Source organism: Sander lucioperca, chromosome 13 (genome assembly GCF_008315115.2).
Source record: "Sander lucioperca isolate FBNREF2018 chromosome 13, SLUC_FBN_1.2, whole genome shotgun sequence".
In the NCBI taxonomy this organism is placed as follows: domain Eukaryota; kingdom Metazoa; phylum Chordata; class Actinopteri; order Perciformes; family Percidae; genus Sander; species Sander lucioperca.
The window spans coordinates 14,829,216-14,852,040 of NC_050185.1; the positions used below are offsets into that span (position 1 = coordinate 14,829,216).

General features: G+C 39.1%; 3 protein-coding genes across 4 annotated transcripts; 1 reads left to right on the forward strand and 2 right to left on the reverse strand.

Moving 5' to 3' along the window:
* Window positions 1–2,858: 2,858 nt before the first annotated feature.
* stoml3b (stomatin (EPB72)-like 3b) lies at window positions 2,859–6,821 on the reverse strand. Its single transcript, XM_031320001.2, has 7 exons — window positions 6,634–6,821; window positions 4,730–4,833; window positions 4,541–4,613; window positions 4,297–4,379; window positions 4,002–4,205; window positions 3,596–3,730; window positions 2,859–3,437 (listed from the first exon to the last, which is right to left on the reverse strand). The coding sequence occupies exons 1-7, from the start codon at window positions 6,695–6,697 to the stop codon at window positions 3,249–3,251; spliced, it is 852 nt and encodes a 283-aa protein (XP_031175861.1). The 5' UTR covers window positions 6,698–6,821; the 3' UTR covers window positions 2,859–3,248.
* A 1,525-nt stretch (window positions 6,822–8,346) lies between these two features.
* proser1 (proline and serine rich 1) lies at window positions 8,347–16,904 on the reverse strand. 2 transcript variants are annotated; one of them, XM_031319998.2, is made up of 12 exons: window positions 16,255–16,904; window positions 16,096–16,161; window positions 15,526–15,594; window positions 15,233–15,327; window positions 15,014–15,107; window positions 14,565–14,675; window positions 14,190–14,291; window positions 13,457–13,535; window positions 13,076–13,168; window positions 10,480–11,824; window positions 9,642–9,786; window positions 8,347–9,507 (listed from the first exon to the last, which is right to left on the reverse strand). In XM_031319998.2, exons 1-12 carry the CDS (start codon window positions 16,297–16,299, stop codon window positions 9,382–9,384), a joined length of 2,370 nt encoding a protein of 789 aa, XP_031175858.1. In that variant the 5' UTR covers window positions 16,300–16,904; the 3' UTR covers window positions 8,347–9,381. The 2 variants fall into 2 exon arrangements, with proteins under 2 accessions (XP_031175858.1, XP_031175859.1); XM_031319999.2 differs by lacking the exon at window positions 13,076–13,168.
* Window positions 16,905–17,098: 194 nt separating this feature from the next.
* vps36 (vacuolar protein sorting 36 homolog) lies at window positions 17,099–22,367 on the forward strand. The gene is made up of 14 exons (XM_031320000.2): window positions 17,099–17,309; window positions 17,505–17,573; window positions 17,663–17,733; window positions 18,509–18,623; window positions 18,749–18,838; window positions 19,366–19,452; window positions 19,638–19,670; window positions 19,871–19,948; window positions 20,172–20,306; window positions 20,455–20,520; window positions 20,662–20,726; window positions 21,109–21,193; window positions 21,376–21,452; window positions 21,619–22,367. The coding sequence occupies exons 1-14, from the start codon at window positions 17,214–17,216 to the stop codon at window positions 21,698–21,700; spliced, it is 1,149 nt and encodes a 382-aa protein (XP_031175860.1). The 5' UTR covers window positions 17,099–17,213; the 3' UTR covers window positions 21,701–22,367.
* The last annotated feature ends 458 nt before the right edge of the window (window positions 22,368–22,825 follow it).

Here is a 22,825-nt window from a genome sequence, read left to right on the forward strand (position 1 = left end):
CGTTCAATATCAAAAAGTTACTCACTAAAGCTTTAAGTTAGTTAATTACACTTAAGTTAATAGTTACTGTATATCAAACAATGAAATTATGATTAATAGTGTTTTCTACAGTAACGTGGTGGTGATGGCGCAGTGGATATGACACATGCCTTTGGTGTGGGAGATCTGAGTTCAATTCCCACTGTAATACATCAACCAATGTGTCCCTGAGCAAGATGCTTAACCACTAGTTGCTCCAGAGGTGTGCGACCTCTGATATATAGCAATTGTAAGTCGCTTTGGATAAAAGCGTCAGCTAAATGACATATAATGTGATACTAATATTATTAATGTTACTCACAGAGGGCCAGCGAATCACTGTAACATAGCCACTTGTCTCAGCTCATTGCAGAGGTAAGCTGACATTTCTCTCTCTCTCTTTCATTGTCATAACTGGCTCCTTATCTTTTATTGTCATCGTTATCCTCCTCCCTTTTTAAATGCAAATGGCATTGAAGTACATGTTGGGGAAAAACGACTGTGGCCTGCAGTCATCAAAGGATAAACTAGGCAGACGGTCAGTTTCAAAGTACCGAGGTTACAGCGTCCTAAACTTGTCAAGCCCCTACAGCCGGTGGTGTCCATTATGTGGAACATATAAATATTGTAATGGAAAATGGATGCAGATGACTGCGGCTCAGTTCTCTGTCCCCAATGAGTCTTGAAACGCAGACTGTACATACTGTATGATAGTGACACAGATAGTGTCGACATGTAGTGAAGCCTCCCTGCATGGGTAGTCATGAGTCCCGCACAGACAGAAACTGTACAGATGGAAACTGGACCCTCTTGCCACCAAAACAAATTTCTCTGGTGTGTTAAAAACACGCTCATGTCTTTGATAAAATAAGCTATATACTCGCTCTCTCTCTCTGTCTCTCTCTGTCTCTCTCTGTCTCTCTCTGTGTCTCTCTCTGTGTCTCTCTCTCTCTCTCTCTCTCTCTCTCTCTCTCTCTCTCTCTCTCTCTCTCTCTCATTGGGATTAGTTTCTCATTGTCAATTTTTGTTTGTTTTTGTTTTTCGTCTGAAAAAATCCCCAACAAAGCGCCTTATACTCAGTCTTGCCGTCTCACCAGCAGAGGATGACCAACATTTTATTTCATGAAGGACTTTGGATAAAGAATTGGTTTCTTTATCAAAGTGGATCATGTTCTTCAGCCTCCTCAAGGTGTATTTAACATGTTTTTAATTAGTTCAACAATGGTAGTTTTACTCGTGTGGGACAACCCTACCTGGAACCCCAGCCATTTTACCTGCAAAATCCAGACAACCTAATGTTCAAACTTTTGCCAGGTCTTCCTGCAGCGTCTCGCCATCGAGCTACTCTTCACTTTGGGATCCCTCAGGTCTACTTGCAAAAACTACGTCTGCCATTTTGTATTTACCTCATCGGGAATGTGCAGTCTGTTGTGTCTGTATAGCTCAACAGCAACAACAAAAACACACAGCTACCAGGGAGCTCAACGCTACAGGGGGGTGGGAAACCTAACACAGGAATCACTATTTTAAATGTTGTGGATTTTTTTTTTTTTTAAATCTTTATATTTAATTTATTTGTTACATGTATTTTGCTAATTAAGCAAGCATGTACTGTGAAAGTCTTCTTAACCCCCTGTTTACCCCTTTGTGACTTGTGTTGCAAAGATGAGTGTCGCCCTTTCTAATCCTGTGTTAACCTCTTCATAACCTTTTTCTGATGCTTCTTGTTTCTTTATCTGAATGACACTTTTTATCCTTTAGGATTATCTACAGCTACACTGAATTCTCCGTGTGCAAGAATATATCGTTCAGGGAATTATTTTCTAAATTTAGATTAGAAATTCTTTTGTATAGCTTCTCTACAGAACATTATACACTCAAGATATTTCCCAGGATCATTTTCCACTTATATAAAATACAATAGAGAAACCAACCTTCGGTATATAAAAATGAGAATTATTTTATAGCATACAGTTTGTCATAGCTGCCTCCTGTACTGTACTCTACTGACTAACTTACCCTCAGGGTCCTATTCTTTCATCTGGCTTTTTCATTGAAAAGTACAGTATAATACAGTGTAATCTCAGTGATTTACTCGCACATGAACAAACAAAGCCGTTCAGACTACACATGGAAATGAGCCGCTGTAAATAAACAAGGCCAGTGAGAAGGGATGAGAGTAAATCTGTGTTGGCTGTTGGCAGTCACAGCAACATTGCTAATGGGAGCATGTGTTAGGGTTTTCTGTTAAGGTACAGGTTGAGTAAATGTAACCTTTTACCTACATCTTTACATGTGAAGAATCGCATTTCTGGGTTGCCGGTTTTTCAGTAAAGTAATAGACTTTTAAGTAGATCTTTAATTGCTATACCAGCACTTGTGATGGCTGTGAAAAAGTAAAAAAAAAAAATCTTTTCATGGATTTTCAAGATTTTTTGTATGACACACACAGGGTTAATTGAGCCCCTACAGCTGCTGGTGTCCATTATGTGAAACATATAAATATTGTAATGGTAAATGGATGCAGATGACTGATTTGATTGAGTTTATTGTTGCACAGATTATAACATGTTGTATAGTATATTAAGAATTTGTTAATGATTACCAATTTAAAATGTATTAATGACGGTTATTATAAAGTGTTACAGAGTATGCTTATTTCAAAGGAGAAGCACAGGTTTTTTTTATGAATACTGTTCAATGGTGAACAGATTACATCTTTAACACATTCTATGCCAGCGAAGTGACAAAAACATAAACCAATATTGAATATGAGGGATTCAAGAGTCAATGCAACAGAAGCTTTGTAAGCTGTATGACTGAGAATAAGACTTCAAGAGTTTGTTTTAAACATTTTACATTTATTTCAGTATCAAAATATGTAACTGGTCAAAATTACATCATATAATAGCCTATTATGAATGAGACACTATCTATTTTATAGTTTTAACAACATACCATGGTAGTTTCATAATACATTTTGCCAAGGAAATGTAAACCATGCTGACTACTATGGCTTAAATCAAAATCCCATTGGTTAGCAGGCCTGGCCTGGTCACAGCGTGACTAACCATTTCCATGATCAGTCTGAAAAAATGGCGACCATACAACAATAGCATTATCTTGCACCCTAACAGTTTATTTTCCAAGGAGCCATAGGCATGTATCCTGATCCCATCCAATTAATGTTTCATTAAGCAGTGACTTTAGAGGATGAGCAAACTGAGGTATCACTTCTTCATGAAGTGAGATATGATATCCATGGGCAGGGGGAAAATGATGGTGGAGTTCTTCTCTGCTGCTATGGTGCTGAGAGTCTGCAGGTAGCGAAGCTGCAGGCCTGACGGAGACTCTGCGATCACGAGGGACGCCTCCTTCAGGGCACGAGATGCATTCATCTCACCCTCTGCTGCAATCACCTATACGCACATCAGGAAAGACAGATTAGGATGGCACACAATTTAATTAATTAGCCTAAAATAATACACCTGAAAATAACGCACATTGTGTGTTACAGTAAATTATTGTATGACACTGTATATGCATGTGTTGTATGTGTCATGCTACATGGCCTGACCTTGGCTCTGGCCTCTCGTGTAGCCTCTGCTTCGGCAGCCATGGCTCTCTGCAGCTGATGTGGCAGCTTCACATCTTTAATCTCCACACGCTCCACCTTGATGCCCCAGTTGTCTGTGGCTTCATCCAGGTTGGACTGGAAGAGACAGGAAGAGGGAGAGCTCACACCTGTAGCTTACAGTGTAATTGATTGTTTATAGCATACCATCCACAGATGAAATTCACCTATAAAGCTGTCCATTAGGAATACAAATTCAAAGAAAAATGATTTATCCAAATGTCTCACAATTTTTGAAAATGAGGTGGTGCCCTCCACTGAGAGAAACCTTCAGCAACCATCAAACACCTATGAACAGGACGGATATGATATCTGGGTTCAGATATGCCCGCCTGATAGTTTCCAGTACCTGCATGTTGTGAGCGATGCCCTCACGGTCAGATAAGAGCTCAGCCAGGTTCTTAGTCCCCAGGACATTTCTCAGGGTGGTTTGAGCCAGCAGACGGGTGGAGAAGTCAGCATTAGACACGTTGGCCACAGAGGCAATGGGGTCACTGACCCGGAAGTACACCACTCCGTCCACAGAAACTGTAACTGAGTCTTTGGTCAGGATCTAGAGTAGAAATACATGTGTGTGTCCACAGATTTTAATTAAAATAATTTCCCCTCAGACAGTTTGGTGTTGTTCTTTGTGCCACCCCTACCTCTTGCGGTGGGATGTCAAATGAAACTGTTCGCAGATCCACTTTCACAAAGGAATCGGTACACGGCATAACAAAGAAAATTCCTATGGACAAACAGGAGAAAGCCTGAATTTTCAGTTCCAAAAAATAAAACATTACATTACTATCTTGCATCAAAGATTTAAAATTACGCATTTCTTAAACCACAAATTATACAGTTGATAAAAAAAAAAAAAAATCAAATAGAAATTGTGAGTGTTTCTACCTGGTCCTTTAGCCTTCCTGTCTGTAATGCGGCCCAGTCTGAAGATAACTGCGCGCTCATACTCCTGAACAATCTGCAATAACAACAGGATGACCACAGCACAAGCTCAATTCACATTCAGATGTGCAATAAAGGAAATATCAGTTTCTGCACTCTAACCTGCTGTGCTGACTTTTTGAGTTCACTCACCTTCAGACAAAACCAGATGGTGATGGGGAAGAGAAGAGCTGTGAAGATGCCAGAGAGTATGACTAGGATCCAACCAACGCATCCCAAAGACCCTGTCCGTTCAGCTAGAGAGAGGGACAACAGTGTGTGTTTGAATCTGTTTGGCACACTGTGAAATCCCTCAAAGAAATATGAAATAGAGAGGAAAGCCTCCTTGTTATAGCAAAGTAAGAGATGTGAACAGGTTTGCAAGGAGAAACAAGATCTGATTCACTGGGGCATAATGAGGGGTAATATAAACATCGGTCCAGAAGCTCACAGATCAGAGTGTGAAATTACTTTGGATCCCTTTGTAAGTGGATCATAAGTGGAGGATATCTTTAGGCCCTCTTTCAACCCTTAACTGCTAAAAAAAGGCCAACACACTACACATAATGGTATTCATTTTGTCCTCAAAATCATAATAGAACATTATTTATTAACACTGATACTAGCAGTTCACACGCAGATAAACTCACAGTTAACACTATGAGAAACTCTCACACCATAAGTGCAAAAAGTTAAATGTTTACCCATGCAACATTATCTCTGGAGTGCTGCTTTGGTAATAACATGAGTCTTTAAGTGAGGGAAAGGTTGTACCATGTCATAGTTTTCAGCTTAAATGACTGTAGTTCAGTTTCTATTTGTGTATGTTTTGGAACAAAGTCATTCAATTTCACACTGAATCCCTGGTGGTCACAGTGTTTACCTTGTGGTTATAGACAAAACAGCTTTCAATTGAATGTATACACACATATCAAGGGCACATTTAGACTCAATGGTTTATACCTCAGCACCATGCAGTATCATATGCGGATTATATTTTAATATACTTTGTACTTTATGGTCTTTGTACTGCTTTGGTTATGATTTCCGTTGTGCTATAAGCAACATTACTCTTTCTAGGTCAAACCACATAAAATGTGGTTTCCTGTTTTTGAACTAAAGGACATTTTACCACTGCAATAAACTGCAATGGAGCACTGTTGCACATTAGAGAACCTTGCAACTTTGCTTCCCTTGTTCCACATAATCTATGGTAGATACTGGAAAAACCCTTGCGTAGTTTATGAGGATTGCTGAAACATAATCCTAGTTTACACTGTACCAATCTTCATTATAAATATGTGTATTTGTTTTCAATTAAATAGGTTTTAATAGCACCAAAACCTGTGGGTTTCTTTGGATGGAAGAATTATAATTGGAACTGTACACAAATCTTCACATGTGCACCCAATGATGTTTGTTGATTTGTGCCTCGTCACTAACAAACACCTGAGTGAACGTGTTCGCATGTAAAGGATGTGTACACACAGCCTTCTATGTTACGTGATCCTGTCCAACAGGTTGGTGATAACAAATATTTGGAAAGTACTGTAATTATGCTTCAACATGATGTGATATGAAAAGGAGCCATTATCAGCAACCAAATTAGGCACATTTACACCCAAGCCAAACCCAACATGTGTGACATGGCAGCTCCTTGTTCACCTGACTTCACAGAGCAACACACATATAAAGGGAGACGCACACAAACACTTAGAGTCACATGCTTTCAGGACTCTTATCTCAGTGACTCATGCGATTTCTGTCTCTATGACGATGGAGTTCTACTTTGCCCCAGCCTCTCTGGCTGCTTTCCTGCTACACAGGTGAGCTCCTACGTATACATCATACATAATACATAATACACTCTCGCTCACATAACTGACAATGTCATGGTAACATTCAACATGGAACTTGTGTTTCAGGGAAGAGTAAACAACTCCATTGTTGATCTAAGCCTTACACCAAGTCTGGTGTTGGTAATATTTAACACAAGTAGTGAAGTAACATTAAAGCTCAGAAGCAAAGACAGACAAAAGAAATGTGGTTTATCTTACATATTAAATCCTCTTTGCTTATTCCTCTTCTCTTCTGGCTTTCCATTTGGTCCTCCATTTCCATGTGCTGGTTACAACTGAGAGAGGAAGCGTGTGGAGAGAGTTTGTTGAAGTGTATCTGATGAGGAGGGAGTCACCCAGCCTTTTAAAGCTGTAATGCTGCAATATAATGTCGCTCAGAAGTGTAGGTGTGGTTCCGACGCTGAGTTGATCATCAACAAATACAATTATCATGATGCTAACAGGAATCTATAATCTCAATGTTTATCAAATACTGACTTTTCATGAAAGAAAAAGAAATCCTATTTTTTGCATATAAATGGAGGTAATTTAAAATACTGGTAACATAGAATAATATAGGATATTAAATGAATGGTTTTTTTTTTTTCATAATGCAGCTGTCATTGCCAAATAGGGTCTTTGCATAGTCAATCTTACCAGTCCCAACCCAAAATATTAAGAAATAATGTACTGATGGCATTTCTTTGTAGAAAGTAGAGATGCAGAATACAATGCTGCACTTTCCCTTATTTCACTTCAACATCTGTGGATATCCAAAAACGAGCTCATTTGTCTCTGTAAAACTGGATTCAATTCTATTGTTTGAATACAGCTCTTTTTGTAGAGAACCAATCATGGTTATCAATGCTTTATGGTGTCTGTAAAAATGAGTTAAATTGAATGAATAAATACAGATAGGGAAAACTCAAAACACAGAGGCCATCATTTGTTGATTGGGGTGAACAAAATGTCTTGTACACTTGCTGTAGTACATGGGACCATGTTTGTTACATTAACATTATTTTCCTTTAGAATAAATAGCAAGGTAAAGGACTAATTCGTAACATTACTTAAATAAAAGAAATTAAATAAATATAAGCATTTATATTGCAATTCTGCTGCTGACGAAATAGACACATTCTTACAAATAGCAAAGTTATATAAAGAACAATTATAAAGATCAGATAATATGCCTTGAAATAAATGAAGTAACTGAAAAACCTTTTTATATGCATAATTAATAAAATGATATTCACTAATAATAGGTTTGGTTAAGGAGATAACGAATGGAAATGGAAAATTCTGAATGATGGGAAAAAGAAATTGCTCCATTGAGATCCCATGACTGGTGTTTAAGTCTCATGACTAATTGACAAATGACTGATTGCATCACCTGTGTGTTTAGCAATATTACAGACGCTCATGATAAGTAAGATGTGCCCTAAATGACTATAAGCAGGCTGTAAAACTGTTGGGTTGGATAAAATAACAGAAAATAAAACAATAATTGCCTATCAATTAAGGTATATGTTTACCACAGCCTTCAGTACAGATTATATTATCTGGTCACTGTTGAGGCTGTACTTTGTAATATTTAACAATTATCCTGTTAATTAAGTCTTTCTTTGACCATGAACCTTTACTTTAACCTTTTGAACTTTGCTGGTACAATAAAGTATGTCCATTTGCCACATTAATTAGCATTTTTAACCTAGTGCACTCGCAATTTATCAGACTTTTCAGCCTCTTTTGATTGTGACATAAATATGTGATGATTGTTACTTCTTTAACATCTGGCCTTCAACTATAGGATAGCATGTCTAGCTGTCAATATTTATCTTTATATTATTTTGAATAATAATAATTAATAATAATGTAAATGTATATTTCCTGATAGGCATGGCATCGCACAGAATAGAAAACAGCAACAGCTAAAGCAACCAGCAGTTTACTGACAAATAATAAAACAGGTGCAAATACAAAAAAAGGGCAAAACAGACAAAAGAACCAAGGGCAACCAACAATGTGTCTATTACTCTCAACTGTCTCTTAGCGGACTGAGGTGTACAGTAAATGAGGTAAAATGACAGTTTTCACTATGTTGCAAAGCATTGCTGAAGAACACAGACATTTTTTTTATCTCAAGTCCATATATCAATCAACAAATGCTTGTTCTCAGAAACATCTGCATACAGTATATATGGTCAAATACTGTAATAATAGCATAAGCAGGGCGGCATCGTTTCAAAGAAATTTGTAAACATATGAAATGTGAATCACAGTAAACTGCTGACAGCCACAAGTGTGTGTTCACTGAAACACAGACATGAACTGCACTCCCACCCTTGACACAGCACGAGGATTACAAATATTTATGGGGTGCCCACTTCAAAATATGACCGCGCCATACAGCTCACCTAACAATGTCATGTCATAATACAATATTCAATTCAGGACAATCAATCAATCAGTATCATGTCTCATCACGCATGTCTGTTTCACTGAGACTGGACATGAAATACTACACGAGGATAGTGTCAATTCATTACATGATATCATGTACATTTTTCAATTTCATTTCTATAATTCATTATTCACTAATAAATGTCGATAAACTTGATTAAAAACAGCCAAGTCCAGCTAACATTGAAACCAGTAACGGTCTACTTGTAAAACCTAACAACTTTGACAACTGATATTTACAACTGTTCACTATGAATAATATAGGAAATATGCTATCTCCCCCACACACTATTTCACTGTATTCACAATAGTGTTTCTTGTAGTAGTAAGTCATTCTCCTGGCTGTAACATAATACATTACTGAAACTCTCCAACCCGTTCTGTGCCCTTCAGGGTTCAAGGCGAAATTAAAATTAAACGTCTCAACTGCTGAAGGGTAGGGCAGGGTGTATGATAAGGGTCGTTGTGTAAGTGTACTCAATGTTTCAAAGTGTATTGTGGGTTTCACTGCCAACCCAGCTGTGGGTGCAGGCCTGGTTGGAGGGGAAAGGGGTTTCCTGGGCCTGGAGGGTAGTTGGTGAAACTGTTGGGCTGAGGAGGAAAGCTCTCCAAAGCAGATGTGGGATGAGCCTGGAACAAGACAAAGAAAAGCAGTGTTTTTGTAGCAGAGAGGCTTTATCAAACTGACATTTAAATGATTTTACTCTGCCAGAGTACAGTGTGTATATGTGTGTGTGTGTGTGTGTGTGTGTGTGTGTCTCTACCTGCAGCAGAGCAGACTGCATGGTTGGGTTGTGGAGGCCACCGAGGGTAGCAGGGGAAGCAGAGGGAGAGAAGCCTGGTACCCCAGGGAAGGACAGCAAGCCAGGGAACCCACTACTTCCTGGAGGCTGGAGTCCACTGCTCAACCTTTAACACACAGAATACACATGCTATTTGAATTATAATAATGTTTATATTTTTTCATACTTTACTATACTATGTTGCCATTCCCCAGGTATAAATATTAAAAAAGTATAACTTGCTTGCTCAGTTAATAGCTCTTGCAAGAAAGACGTCACCCACCTCTTGAGTGTGTAAAATGTCAGCAAAAGGTGAGTATTGTGCTTGTTCAACACTTCACTGACAAGATAACTTACTAAATATATGGCTGACAATAATCACCTAGTAGCCAACTGCCAAAGAACAACACAAACCAAAGTATAGGCCCGACACTCCAGAGTAGAAATACAAGTGGACTTTGCACTTGTAGGTGCAGTGTTTCCACTTATAAAACCCAAAGTGGAAAATCAATGTACATGATTTATGACGCCCTTTTTTCAGCCATTTTACAAGCAAGTGTAAATCAATGTCATATGTTCAAATTACTAACTACTGTGGTTACTAGAAATGGAAGACAAAATAGAATTACTGTAACAGCCAGCAAAATTGGCATACACACACCTACAGTACATTAAAATAGAGTAGCTGCTATGGTATTTTCATGTAGGCTAAATTAAATAATATCAGGAGATCAATATAAAATCAACAGGTTAATTTTAGATTATCCATATAACATGGCTTCTGTATACTGGCCAGTAAAAATGTTGAAAGCTCACATACCCAGGCTGGAAGTTGGAGCTGAAAGCAGACGCAAAGCCTGGCAAAACTGGCGATGATGATGGAACTCCAGCTGCGGCTGCTGCTGCCGCTGCTGCTGCCTGCAGTGGTGCCACTGATGCTACTGAGGATGAAGAGGCTACTGGCAGTCCCAGGAATGAAGACAACACAGGGCTCCCAGCACCGTGCCCTCCTGAAACTCCCAACCCTGCGAAGGCAGCGGGGCTAGGACCAGGCGCAAGGCCTTGGAATATGGAGGGGGCAGAGGTGAGGCCCAGACCGAAAGGGGAGGCTCCACCTGGGGCAGCGTTGGGAGCCAGGCCTGGGTAGATTGAGGTTGGTGGATGGTTAGAAATGTTAGTAGTGGGAGGCATTGCGGGCATGGACGAAGCCATGGAGGAAGGAGGGAGAGAGGAAGAAAGGGAGGAAAAGGGGGATAGGCAAGGATAATGAGAGGCTGCTGGGCTGGAGGACAGAGCTTGGAAGCCGCTGATAGCAACAGGACTAGAGAGAGAGACTTGAGGAGAACCTGAGGGGTGTGACAGACCCAAAGAACGAGCCAAGGCAGCCTGGGCAGAACCTGGAACCACAAGAGAGCTAAGAGAGGGTGTGCCAGAGCGAGAGGTGCCCTTGAAAGCAGAGGGCACAGGGCTGTTACTGCCACTGTTGCTACCCCCAGTGTGTCTGTTGAGGACTCCAGCTGCCATGGCAGCCTGAATCTGTGCAGAATGAGCTGGGGAGAGTTTGGGACTGGGGCCCGGGGTGGAACAACTCGGAATAACTGGAGTGGATGGTCCACAGGGGGTGTAACTTCGGATCACTGACCCAGAGGGGTTACCTGCTTGTGGGTGTATGCCAGGGTGAGTGAGACCTGACTGGTGGTCTGTGGACTGGGAAAAAACCCTCTGCTGAGTTGAGCCCATGGAGTTCGTCTGAGATAAGGGGTCTGGGCCGCTGCGGGAGGTGGCAGGGGTGCCTGGTCGGGAAACGGCATGGAAGGGGGAAGGGGAGAAACCCCCGCTGCCGGGGACAGGAGTTCCACAAGGGGTGCCTGAAGGGGTGTGGGCTTTAATGACAGATGAGGGTGTCGGTGTAGCATGGCCACTGGAGGTCTGTGGACCTGCTTTAATCACAGATGGGGATGGAGCAGGGGAGGGAGAGGGGGCATTTGGGTTGTGAGACGGAACCATGCCAGGGAAAACTGGTGTTATAGGGGTTGTGGGAGGCGGCTGAGCAGGAGAAGTCTGGGGTGGGACAGGAGTAGAAGGTGTGGATCCATGAGGAATGAAGAGGGGCCCGCTGTTGACTCCAGGTGTGGTGTTCTGCAGATTGCCTGGCCTGGCATAACCTGGAGGGAGAAAAAGATCAGAGTTGGTGAAAAAGGTAATCTAAAAATGAAGACTGCTATTACATGACATGATGTTACAATCAACTACGAAAAGAAGAAACATTTTTTTATTTAAAAAGTACCACATAGTTGCATATTTTCTGATCACTAGTTTTTTTTGAAAACATTTTTCAATCCAGGAAACAGACAGAATAGGTTAAAACCCAACACCCCAAACTATTGTAAAAGAAGCAATACACTCACATTTATTAAAAAAAAAAGAGAGAGAGAGGAGAGACACAGCAAGGAGGAATAGTCAGAGAGCATCCCTGCGAGCAACTTTTTACATGGAAATTCTAAACATTTTCAAGATTGGAATATGTCTTCTTTTTACCTTTGGGGAAATGTTTAAATAACTCATTTTGCTTGGTAACCTTAAATTCACTTTCATCACACAGTGTGCTTATCTCACATTTGTCAATTTAATACACCTTGAGACATTTTATGCGTATGACCACATATCTCCCCAAAGGCCCTAAAAGATGTATTTCAACTGTGAAAACTGATGAGACAGTGCGTTTAAAAAAAACAATACGTTAACCCAAGCAATGCATGTTAAATGCTAGCACACAGCATGATTCCAGAAAGAAAAACATTAATGACATTAGTTTGAAGCTATTTCCAGTCCAGGCAACCACAGACCTGTCCTCACAATTCACCAAAGCATAGGCCTACTTCTACACCGACTGACCAGAAAACTGACACCTGCAATGCAATACAACAGCCTTGCAAAAGAAATATGTTTATGACCACTGTTTTAGTTGTTTGTGTGTTGATACCATTCTGGGGTGTTGTATTGCATTGTATAATATTGACAAGTATTGAAATAGAATTTTTCCATTTTGTCTACTTCACCTACATATTTGGAGAAGAACAAATTCTGGATTATATCAAATATAACAGAAATGTGGTTGCATTGGATGTAATCTAATACGGCAACACCCCCCGAAAATGATTGCAGAATTAAATCGACATCTCTCTAACACTTATAAATTAAGGAATCCAATACACAGCTGTATTGGATTGCATTAAAATATAAGGGGGATGTATTTTTCTGGTCACTCAGTGCATTCCAGAAGTAAGAAGCACATTCTTCACCTGATAAAGGCCTTAAACTTGAGAAGCGCAGGTAAGCAGCATGCCAGGTAGTTAGGCAGCAAGCTTCAAAGTGTCTATTTGCTGTCACACACACAAGCTTCCATCGAATCATACCTGCTACTTTGTGGGTGGAGTTGTAGGGGGGAGGGGGCACACTGGTTGTAATAACCCCTCCCACAGAAACAAGGCCTGCGTTGTTGTACGCACCTGAGTAGCAGTTGCAAATATTAACAGCGTCCACCACACACATAAACACACACAAATGTAAGAATCACACACAACGCATCCCACTACTAACTACACCTCAAACAATCCCAGATGGCAGTAAAAAAAAAAAAATCCTAATTGTACCTGAAACTAAATTCCTCAATTGTCTGAGAACCTTCCATCTTCCATATCTGTTTTCTTATTATTGGCAAGTTGTAAACAGTGTGGGATTACAGGGTAGGGCGGGGGAAGGTAGGAATAAGTATGTGTAAGTGGTTTGTTTCTTACTTGGTGCGATGGTGGCATGGGGTCGGCACGGTGGTATAGGGTAGGGCACAGGCCGATGAGGGTTGTAGGTTGAGGGAAACTAGAAAAGGATAATAAAAAATAAAAAAAACTTATACATACCTACACACCAAAAACACTTAACTGATGAGCACATTCTGTCTAATTCTGAGAATCTGTAATGCAAGTGTTTTCAAAAGGTAATATAAGGCAACTAACAGGTTAATTACATCAAGGATAAGACCAAAAAGAAAAATATGGAAGATCAAACCACTGCTCTGGATGGTCACTTAAAAGCCCAACAAATGAGACATTTTTATGCAGCAGATGGTGGTAATTTTTTCCAAGATGGTTATTAATAAATAGCAAAAGTCAAACATATTTCATAGCCTCATCAGACATCAGAACATTTACATTATATAGAAATAGCTGGAGGACAGTGAAAGTCCATTTCTATGCTTTGCATCTAAATGTGAAGGATGACCGTTGTGTGTGTTCTTACTCATATCTGACTAATTTGTTTCTGTATGTGTATGCCTTTACTCCAGTCAGTTCAGTAATCTAACCACAGTCAATAATTAACTTATATACCATGGCTTGTCATGTAGGTTGAAGTTTTTAATCACGCTTAATGTAATTAGCCATGTAAGGCCTCGTCACTCTGTTATCAGGTTTTTCTGGGGCAACCTGGAACTGTTACATTATCCTAGTCAGTGATTCCCATTCTAGTGCTTACAGGTTTGAATGGTCCAATAATACGAGCAGAAATTCCTTTCCCATCAAGATTGTTAGAAGTGTCATCTTTCTTCTCGCCTTCTTTCTTCACTGGAGGGATTCCCTGTGATCATAAAGAAAATACATTTTTACATGATCAGGCTTATTTAGGCAGAAAAAAAAAAAGTGCCATCTTCCAATTTTTTGCTGTCTACTTCAATTAAAATCACAAGACAAAGAAATACACCTTTTGTTCTGTTCATTAATACCCTGAGACATGGAGGTGGACCAAGTAGGGACCTACATACAAAAATAAATAATACAATCTACATCTTTATGTCTATCCTTAGTTGGTGATGGTTCAGGAAAGCTCAACACAAACCATGTACATACTTACAGGGAATGTGCCACTGACCAGACTGGGTCTGCCTTTAGGGTATGGATTTCCTGGTATCATACCACAGGAGGAGATCATGGCTACAGGAGCCTTGCAGCCAACCTTACATACCTAGTGACACAGAAGTAGTATTAGTTTAGAAATTGTGTGTGTGTGTTTGCTTGTGTTTACAGTATGCATTAAAAATATTATAATTATTAGGTTTGTCAACATAAACACCGCTGTTCTAAAAGCTAATTTTCGATCGCATTATTATCTTTTAGGTACATCTATCGCTTAGTCCCTCTACATCTCGCAAAGCGACAGTTGTTTCCTGGGGCTATGGCTCCTAAAGTGATTCCACAAGGTCTTTTGATACCAAGACATAAGAGTAGCAGATATGGTTCCTATGCTAACCTACCTAGAACACAAACAACACCATGAAGTTGAACTTGTAAAGGTGAACTTACTTGCTCTAGTATCCTGCGAGCACGCTTCTTCTCAGACAAGTGTATGCGGAACAGATCCTCCACAGGACGATAATTTTGAGCATCTGAAATGTTCCTGTATGGGAACAGAAATCAAACAAGTAACCAATTAGCTGAACCAAAAATGCTGATATTACAACATTTGGTATAGTGTTAAAAGTACATTCAGGGTGCTTCAATGCATTTTCAAAATGTACTCACAAAGCTATTAGTTCCAGGACAACCAGTCTGTCCTTTGAGAAGGTAAAGCAATTCAGGATATTTGCAACTTTGGTTGTAGGGATTGCAACCATTTTCTAAAGGCAACAGAAGGAGAAACATATTTAACTAACACTTTAAAACATACCAATGACAGAGAGAGGTGGCAATTTGAGACAAAATGATAACTTTTTAAAGCTTCACTAATGTTGATGTTGTAGTTTTTACACATTTAATTATATCCATTTTTGAAAACATATTTATGTTGCCGATGACTTAAAACACATATTACTCACATGCTGCAGAGCTTTAACTGCTTTGATCTGTGGCTCTGCCCATGAGAAATACTTCAGTATCTCCATCACCTGCAGATGTTCGAGACAGTGTTACAACTTGCAATAACGTACAATGCATGTAATAACAACATAACACAAGATGGACGGCTCTAGTATGGAATTAGTATAAAAGACCATGACAATTTTGACTACCAACTTTATTTGTTTCGCATGACAACAATTGCAAATACACATTTATCCTCAGTAAGAATTAATCTAACTAAATATAACACACAAAATCCATGTAATTAAGAATTCAATTCTAACCATATGCAGCATTGGTTATAAGGTATGTCAATAACTAGCAGTACTATCAAATTCTAACATGAGGCATATGGATGCATTTGGGGACTAAGTTTTCAATTAATGACCGTTTAAGAGCTTTGTGACATGCACAAGGTGTGGGAACCCTGTCTATCTAGTGTGGTAAAATACAGCACGTGGTGAGCTAGAGATTCTGGGACTTTCTCACAGCGGACCAACTGAGAGGTAAACTAAATAAAATGACAGTGGTGCTGTTTGGACAGTTACCTGTTCACTGGAGAAATATCCATGCACCTGCTCTATGGCTTTGATCCGCTGATCGGTCAGGACGCACTGAAACACAGAATAAAGAATTACTACACCCAGAAGTTTAGACGATTTCAAATCTTAAATCGGACAAAACATTTGGGATTAGGCATTCATTACCTTTCTTATCTCATCCAAGACAATATCAAATGATTTCTTGTCCATGTTTGTTAATTTAAACAAACGTCCCGCCTCTTGTCAATGAAAACAGTTATTATACCACGAAGTTGGTAAGTACACTTTTAACAATACAGATAAGGTGATTTAAGATAAAAATGCATTCGGATGACTAAGTCTAAATACTATGTTACTGAGCCAACGTTACTAATTGAAATTCATAATGCTGCGAAAGCATAATTTAAAGTATTGCATATTCGCAGTAAATCATTGGCTCTGTAATAAAGTTGCATGGTCTTTACAGTCCTTGAATACAATACAACTTTCCGCCCATGAACAATGACTTCCAAACAAGAGAAGCTGTGTCTGCAGTGCAAAACCTGTCTGCACCAGATTTGTCCGCAGCTAACAACAAGCTAGCCAGCTACAGCTACGCTTAATTCTGAGCACAGCTTAACAAAAAGACACTAGAAAATGCAAAGAAAATATGTGTACATCGGTTCATTAAATTTAAGATTAAATCCAGTCATGGCTAAAATTACGATAGAGACTGGAAAATGTAAAAAAAAAAATCATACAGAATCTTAAAATAACGCGCTGGGAAAGATAGCAGTCTTGCTAGCTTCCACTGACAGCTAGCGCTAGGAACGTCAACACCGGAAAGGACCCCTCTGAGGAAGCCTGTCAGAAAACCCTGTAAAACATAATATAATTACAGCTAGTTTAAGTAACAATATTATTTAAAAGAGTTGATCTATACTCAACATAATTATAAATAAAACTGGCTGTATAAGTTATATAATTTGTATGTTCTTTTTTAGTGTTTCTCTGCATACAGTTTCAGGCCAATTATGGACAGCGTACAGGAAGTAAACATAAAATGGGTCTGGTTTGCGGAGTAGTATCACATCCATGAGTAGAATTAGTAGAATAAGGAATAGTAGTTTGTTGTAATAGTAAAAATGGATCGTTTTTCGTGGTCAAATGGGCTATTAGAAATAAACGAAACTTTAGTGATCCAGCAACGAGGTGTCAGACTTTATGACGGCGATGATAAGGTAGAGTTTTTTCCTGATAGCTAAGTTTGTAGCCCGTCACAACAACACAGCAGCTAAAACATACATGCAACAATGTGCTGCGTTATTCAACTATCGTAGTTGAATAACGCAGCATTTTTTACGGTGCACATGAGGTACTGATAAAGTTCAGGTACATGGTTTAATAAAATATAAGAAAATTTGTCATTGTACCAGGCTAAGCTGGACGTTGGAGTTGTCTTGTTGAGCACCCATCGGTTGATCTGGAGGGACGTTAAAAATCATGTAAGACAGCATGTGATTGAGTGAGTATTGGTGAGATTATTGTTCACATACTGTGTGCTGACGCCCATTATGACTTGTGTCACCTGTAGGAATGCTGCATAGCCATGCCCCTGTCACAGATCATCCTCTTTGAGGAGCAGGCTGCAGGAATAGGAAAGAGGTAAGTAATTGGGTTCTTACAACAGAAATGAGAAGTAGGATTTAGGGCTGTAACTAACGATTATTTTCATAGTCGATTAATCTGTTGATTATTTTCTCAATTAATCGATTAGTTGTTTGGTCTATAAAATGTCAGAAAACGGTGAAAAATGTGGATCAGTGTTTCCCAAACGCCCAAGATGACGTCTTCAAATGTCTTGTTTTGTCCACAACTCAAAGATATTCAGTTTACTGTCACACAGGAGAGAAGAAACTAGAAAATATTCACATTTAACAAGCTGGAATCAAAGAATTTTTACTTTTGTCTTTAAAAAAATTACTCAAACCGACTAATCGATTATCAAAATAGTTGGCGATTAATTTAAAAGTTGACACCTAATCGATTAATCGTTGCAGCTCTAGTAGGATTTCAGTATTACATTAAAAAAAAGAGCAAGCAATAATATTTTTGTTTTATACCTATATATTTGACCAATAACAATTAATCCACAAGGTCCACTTCATTTTTTTTCTTTCTTTCTGGCGGTTAGAACTACATCTTATTGTCTTCATCAGTAGATGGAGTTTGTTCAGTTGTCATTATGGGAATTAAGTATATAACTTTGATCTTGTGATAACTGGTGGTTGTATTTAGGGAGAATATCATAGCCCCCTGCATTTGAAAGCTCTGGGGAAAACGAAAAGGTGGAACAATATGTTTTTTTCACCCTGTTGATAACAACAATACTTCCAATTTACAAGAAGAAAATTAACTGTTGGCATCTTTTATCCTGTAGTGCAAAAATAGTTATCCACCTGCATGCAACACCTGCCAACAAGGAGCCTGGTCCCTACCAACACAGCAAGTACTCCTTCATCAAGCTGTCCTTCAAAGAACACGGGCAGATTGAGGTAGTCCCGCTTATACAAGTAGCTGTTTGAAATGTTTGTACTGTTTACCCCATAATGAGCCTTCTTAAGAGAGACTCTGTGGTTGATTATTTATCTGAAAATGACATGGTGTCATATACTTATAGTTTTACAGGAGGCTAACAGAGGAAATGACTCAGAAGAGATGGGAAAATACACCAGTTTCACAACCCATCTCCACAGGAACCGGCTCTCAGGTTAGAAACTGAAAAGATGCTTATCCTATTTTCCTTTTCACTGTAATTGTCCTTGATATCTTTTTTATTCAGATCCCAGAAGCATATGTGATTTGTTACCACACCACATGTATAGGGATGACACACCTGTCAATTCACATTTTGTTCCACAGGATGGCAGTGTTGTCTTTAATGGGCTTGACAGTTAAAATAATCAGAACTTCTGCCTCTGACTATCGACTGAGATGTGATACTGCCACTTATTGCTCAATTGGTAGAAATTGGCAAGTATAGTATCTCACAGCAGGACTTCAGTCTGTCATTTCACTTACATTAGGTCATGTATCTCCAAATAAGATTACATTAAACTAATACATTTTTTTTATATAAACACTATACATCAAAGTCACTAAAATGTATTTATGTAACAGTAGTGAAGCACAGTGTGTTCCCTCCTCACTGTTGGTCTTTCCTTGTCCTTTGAGGACTTTTTTTTTAATTACCTGTGTGTTTCACTTTGTGTTTTTCTTTCCTTTGTGGTCATGTAGGCAGGAAGAACACGTGCTGTGGGGATTGTTGGCATTGAGAGAAAGATAGAGGAGAAGAGGAAAGAAACAGACAAAAACATTTCTGAGGTACTGTAACGCAAAAATACTTAAAGACTGAGAAATGTGTCTCCTCAAAGCTCCAAGCTGAAGTTTTGTAGTAAGCCATATTTTGATGAAAATGACTGTGAACCCACTGATAATACAGTTTGTAATTTTTATTTAAATTGTGAACATTTATTAGCCCTGTTACCCATTTGGTCTTTTGTTTTCAGGCCTTCGAAGATCTCAGTAAGCTGATGGTGAAGGTAAAGAATGCTTTCCTTTTGTATGTTCACATACAGTTGATTTATCACATAATTATTTTTCTTTTTGAAGACCTCTTATATTTTATCCATTATACTGTATGATTGTTCAAACATCATATCTATGGATATCAAACCTGTGTCAAGCTCATATACTGCTATGCGGTGGGATTTGCTGAATGATTATCTACTCTAACTAACAGGCCAAAGAGATGGTGGAGCTGTCCAGATCTATAGCCAACAAGATCAAAGACAAGCAGGGAGACATTACAGAAGATGAGGTAAGAAACTGACCAGCAAAATCCGACACAGAAACAAGAGGACAATTACTGTACATGCAGCAATAGTTACCTTTTTAATCATAAAAACCTCTAAGTAATACTCTCTAACCCCACTGGACCATGATACACACAACTGATAGGGTTATTACATGATGCCGCTACGCCATGCAGTTTGGCTTTCAAGTAGTTTGCTTTTTATTAACAGTTATGTTCTGCTTTATAGACAATTCGGTTTAAGTCCTACCTACTGAGCATGGGTATTGCTAACCCTGTTACCAGGGATACGTATGGATCGGGCACACATTACCATATGCAGCTGGCTAAGCAGCTGGGAGATATGCTACAGGCTCCTCTAGAGGTAGGTGTTCATTTTTGTGTGTCATGTGTTTCACATCTACACAGGCTAAGATTAAACACTAATTTCAGTTATGTTCTTACTGTCTTTTCAATTTCTATCTCTTTCTGACTCTATTTCTCTCGTTCTACCACTCCCTACTCTCTCTCAGGAGCGTGGGGGTATGATGGCTCTCACTGAAGTGTACTGTCTTGTCAACCGTGCTAGAGGGATGGAGGTAATGCTCACAGAAAAACAACTGAAGAATTTGTATAGCTCATACAGTACTTGAGTGGGCATGTTATAACTTTGCGTCTATACATTCATGCTTCACACAAATCAAAGTGTCAGATACTGAGGTTACTTTCTCTTTTCACAGCTTTTATCTCCAGAAGATTTGGTAAACGCGTGTAAGATGTTTGAGTCGTTGAAGCTCCCGTTGAGGTGAGTTTAACTTTTGTTTGCCTTTGTATTGTTTTGTTTAGCTTATATTCACACTTTCATGCATTCATTTATATAGAAACTAGGATATTTATTAAAAGAATATAGGACAGGGTTTGTGGCTGCTTCAGAAAGAGGCCAGGCTCTTCCTGCCTGGCTTCCTGTTGTTGGAAGTATTGTCCAGCCCTCTGCGACTGTCATTTCCTGTCACTTCCCAGAGTTTCAAAAGAATCACTGGTCTGTTTCCCTACCATGCTACTCCTAGTACCCCCAAACTGGTTGCTGTTCTTTACCTAACTCCCTACTTTAGCTTCATAAAACATTCAGCATGAATCTGTCTATCTCTCACACACTCTTTTCTTCATCCATCTTGTCCTCTTTGCAGGCTGCGTGTGTTTGACAGCGGTGTGATGGTGGTCCAGCTGCAGTCTCACAGCGAAGAGGAAATGATAGCCTCAGCATTGGACAATGTAAGCTTTACCGTTACAAACATACAGTATACTGACATTGACATGCTTTAGACTGATCAAACAGCATGCTATCTTGGATATGTATCTTTGAAAAATATTGATATAAGTCACAGTCGCAAACCCTTAGGTTGGAGGCTTTAATTTTATTCCCTGTCTTGTCTCATCATCTTCCTCTTGTACAGGTGTTAGACAAAGGCTCTTTGACAGCAGAGGAGTTTGCAAAGCTCTTGGGTCTCTCTGTTCTTCTGTGTAAAGAACGGTAAGTTAACTTATAGATACAGTCTGTTTGTTTTACTACACAGTATTGTTTAAGAATGAGACTATTTACAGTTGTCTTTGTTCCTCATTTCATTGTTCTTTATTGATGCATTCAGTCATTTCTTCATTTATTTGTGTCCTCTTTTCTATTCCCTCCTCATCTCCAGGTTGTTGCTGGCTGAGAAGATGGGCCACCTGTGTAGAGACGACTCTGTTGAGGGTTTGAGATTCTACCCAAACCGCTTTTGACCTGTTTACAGTCATTATTGTTGTGACAGAAAAAATAACTTAAACTGTGCTGCACTGTCTATGCTGATAGACTGATGCATTGCCACTACATGTACCTACTGGGGTACAGCAGCAGAGTGCCTGCTGTATTTTAAGCGCAATAATGTACCTACCCAGTCTGGTGATGATTTTTGAAAGGTTGGTGTTCTATTAGTGGGAGATCTCTGCAATCCACTTTACGTACTACCAGCTATTTTCTATCTAGGTCTAAAGCTAGACTCTGTCTATAAAGTTTATCAAGGAGATGCTTTTCCAGAAACTGCTCAAATAAATGCGCAAATACTGTACATGCAATGTTACTAGATTTGCTCTGCTTGATGGAGTGATCATCATGAGCGTTTAGTAATAAATGGGTTTGGGAAAATTGACTCAATGGAAAACACGGTGTACATTTTTTCACACATTCTTGTGTTGCAGAGCTTATACCTTTTACAAGTAGTGTGGATTGTTATGAAGCGTGTCATGCCATCATATCTTCTACGGAGGCAGAGAATATGCCCAGGTGTCAAGGTTTCAGTGAATCTAAAAACCCTACATCACCTTTCATCATGTGTGTTGTAAAGCACTTTGGCACAAACCTGGTTTGTTTTCAGTGCGCGCTTTAAATAAATGTGACCTTTGATCTTGATTTTTTTTTTTGTCTATTCTCCAGTTAAATTGTCATTGAATAACTTTTAAAATACATTCAACAAAAAAAACGTGTCTGATCTGCTGTCAGTTTCATTCACAGCTAATTAAATGTAGGGCAGAATAATAATGTAGGGCTGAATAATGACATTTGGCAAATGTTACCAAATGTCATTATTCAGCCAATGAATCCCTTCATTGCAGACGTTGGGTTTTAAAAAATGTTTTTTAAAGCCAAACTGAAAGGTGAGCACTCTATAAATTGGCACAGTGAAGCTTTCAAAACAAGTGTGTGTAAAATTACATTACCATATCTACTCACAGTATATCATATATATTTCGAGTAACTATGGAAGTAATGTAGTAACATATGCTTGAGATATGAGCATATTGTAATAAATCCCAACTGGTATAAGTAGCTTCATGTCTAAACTTTATACTTTCTGCTGGGAGTGTTGC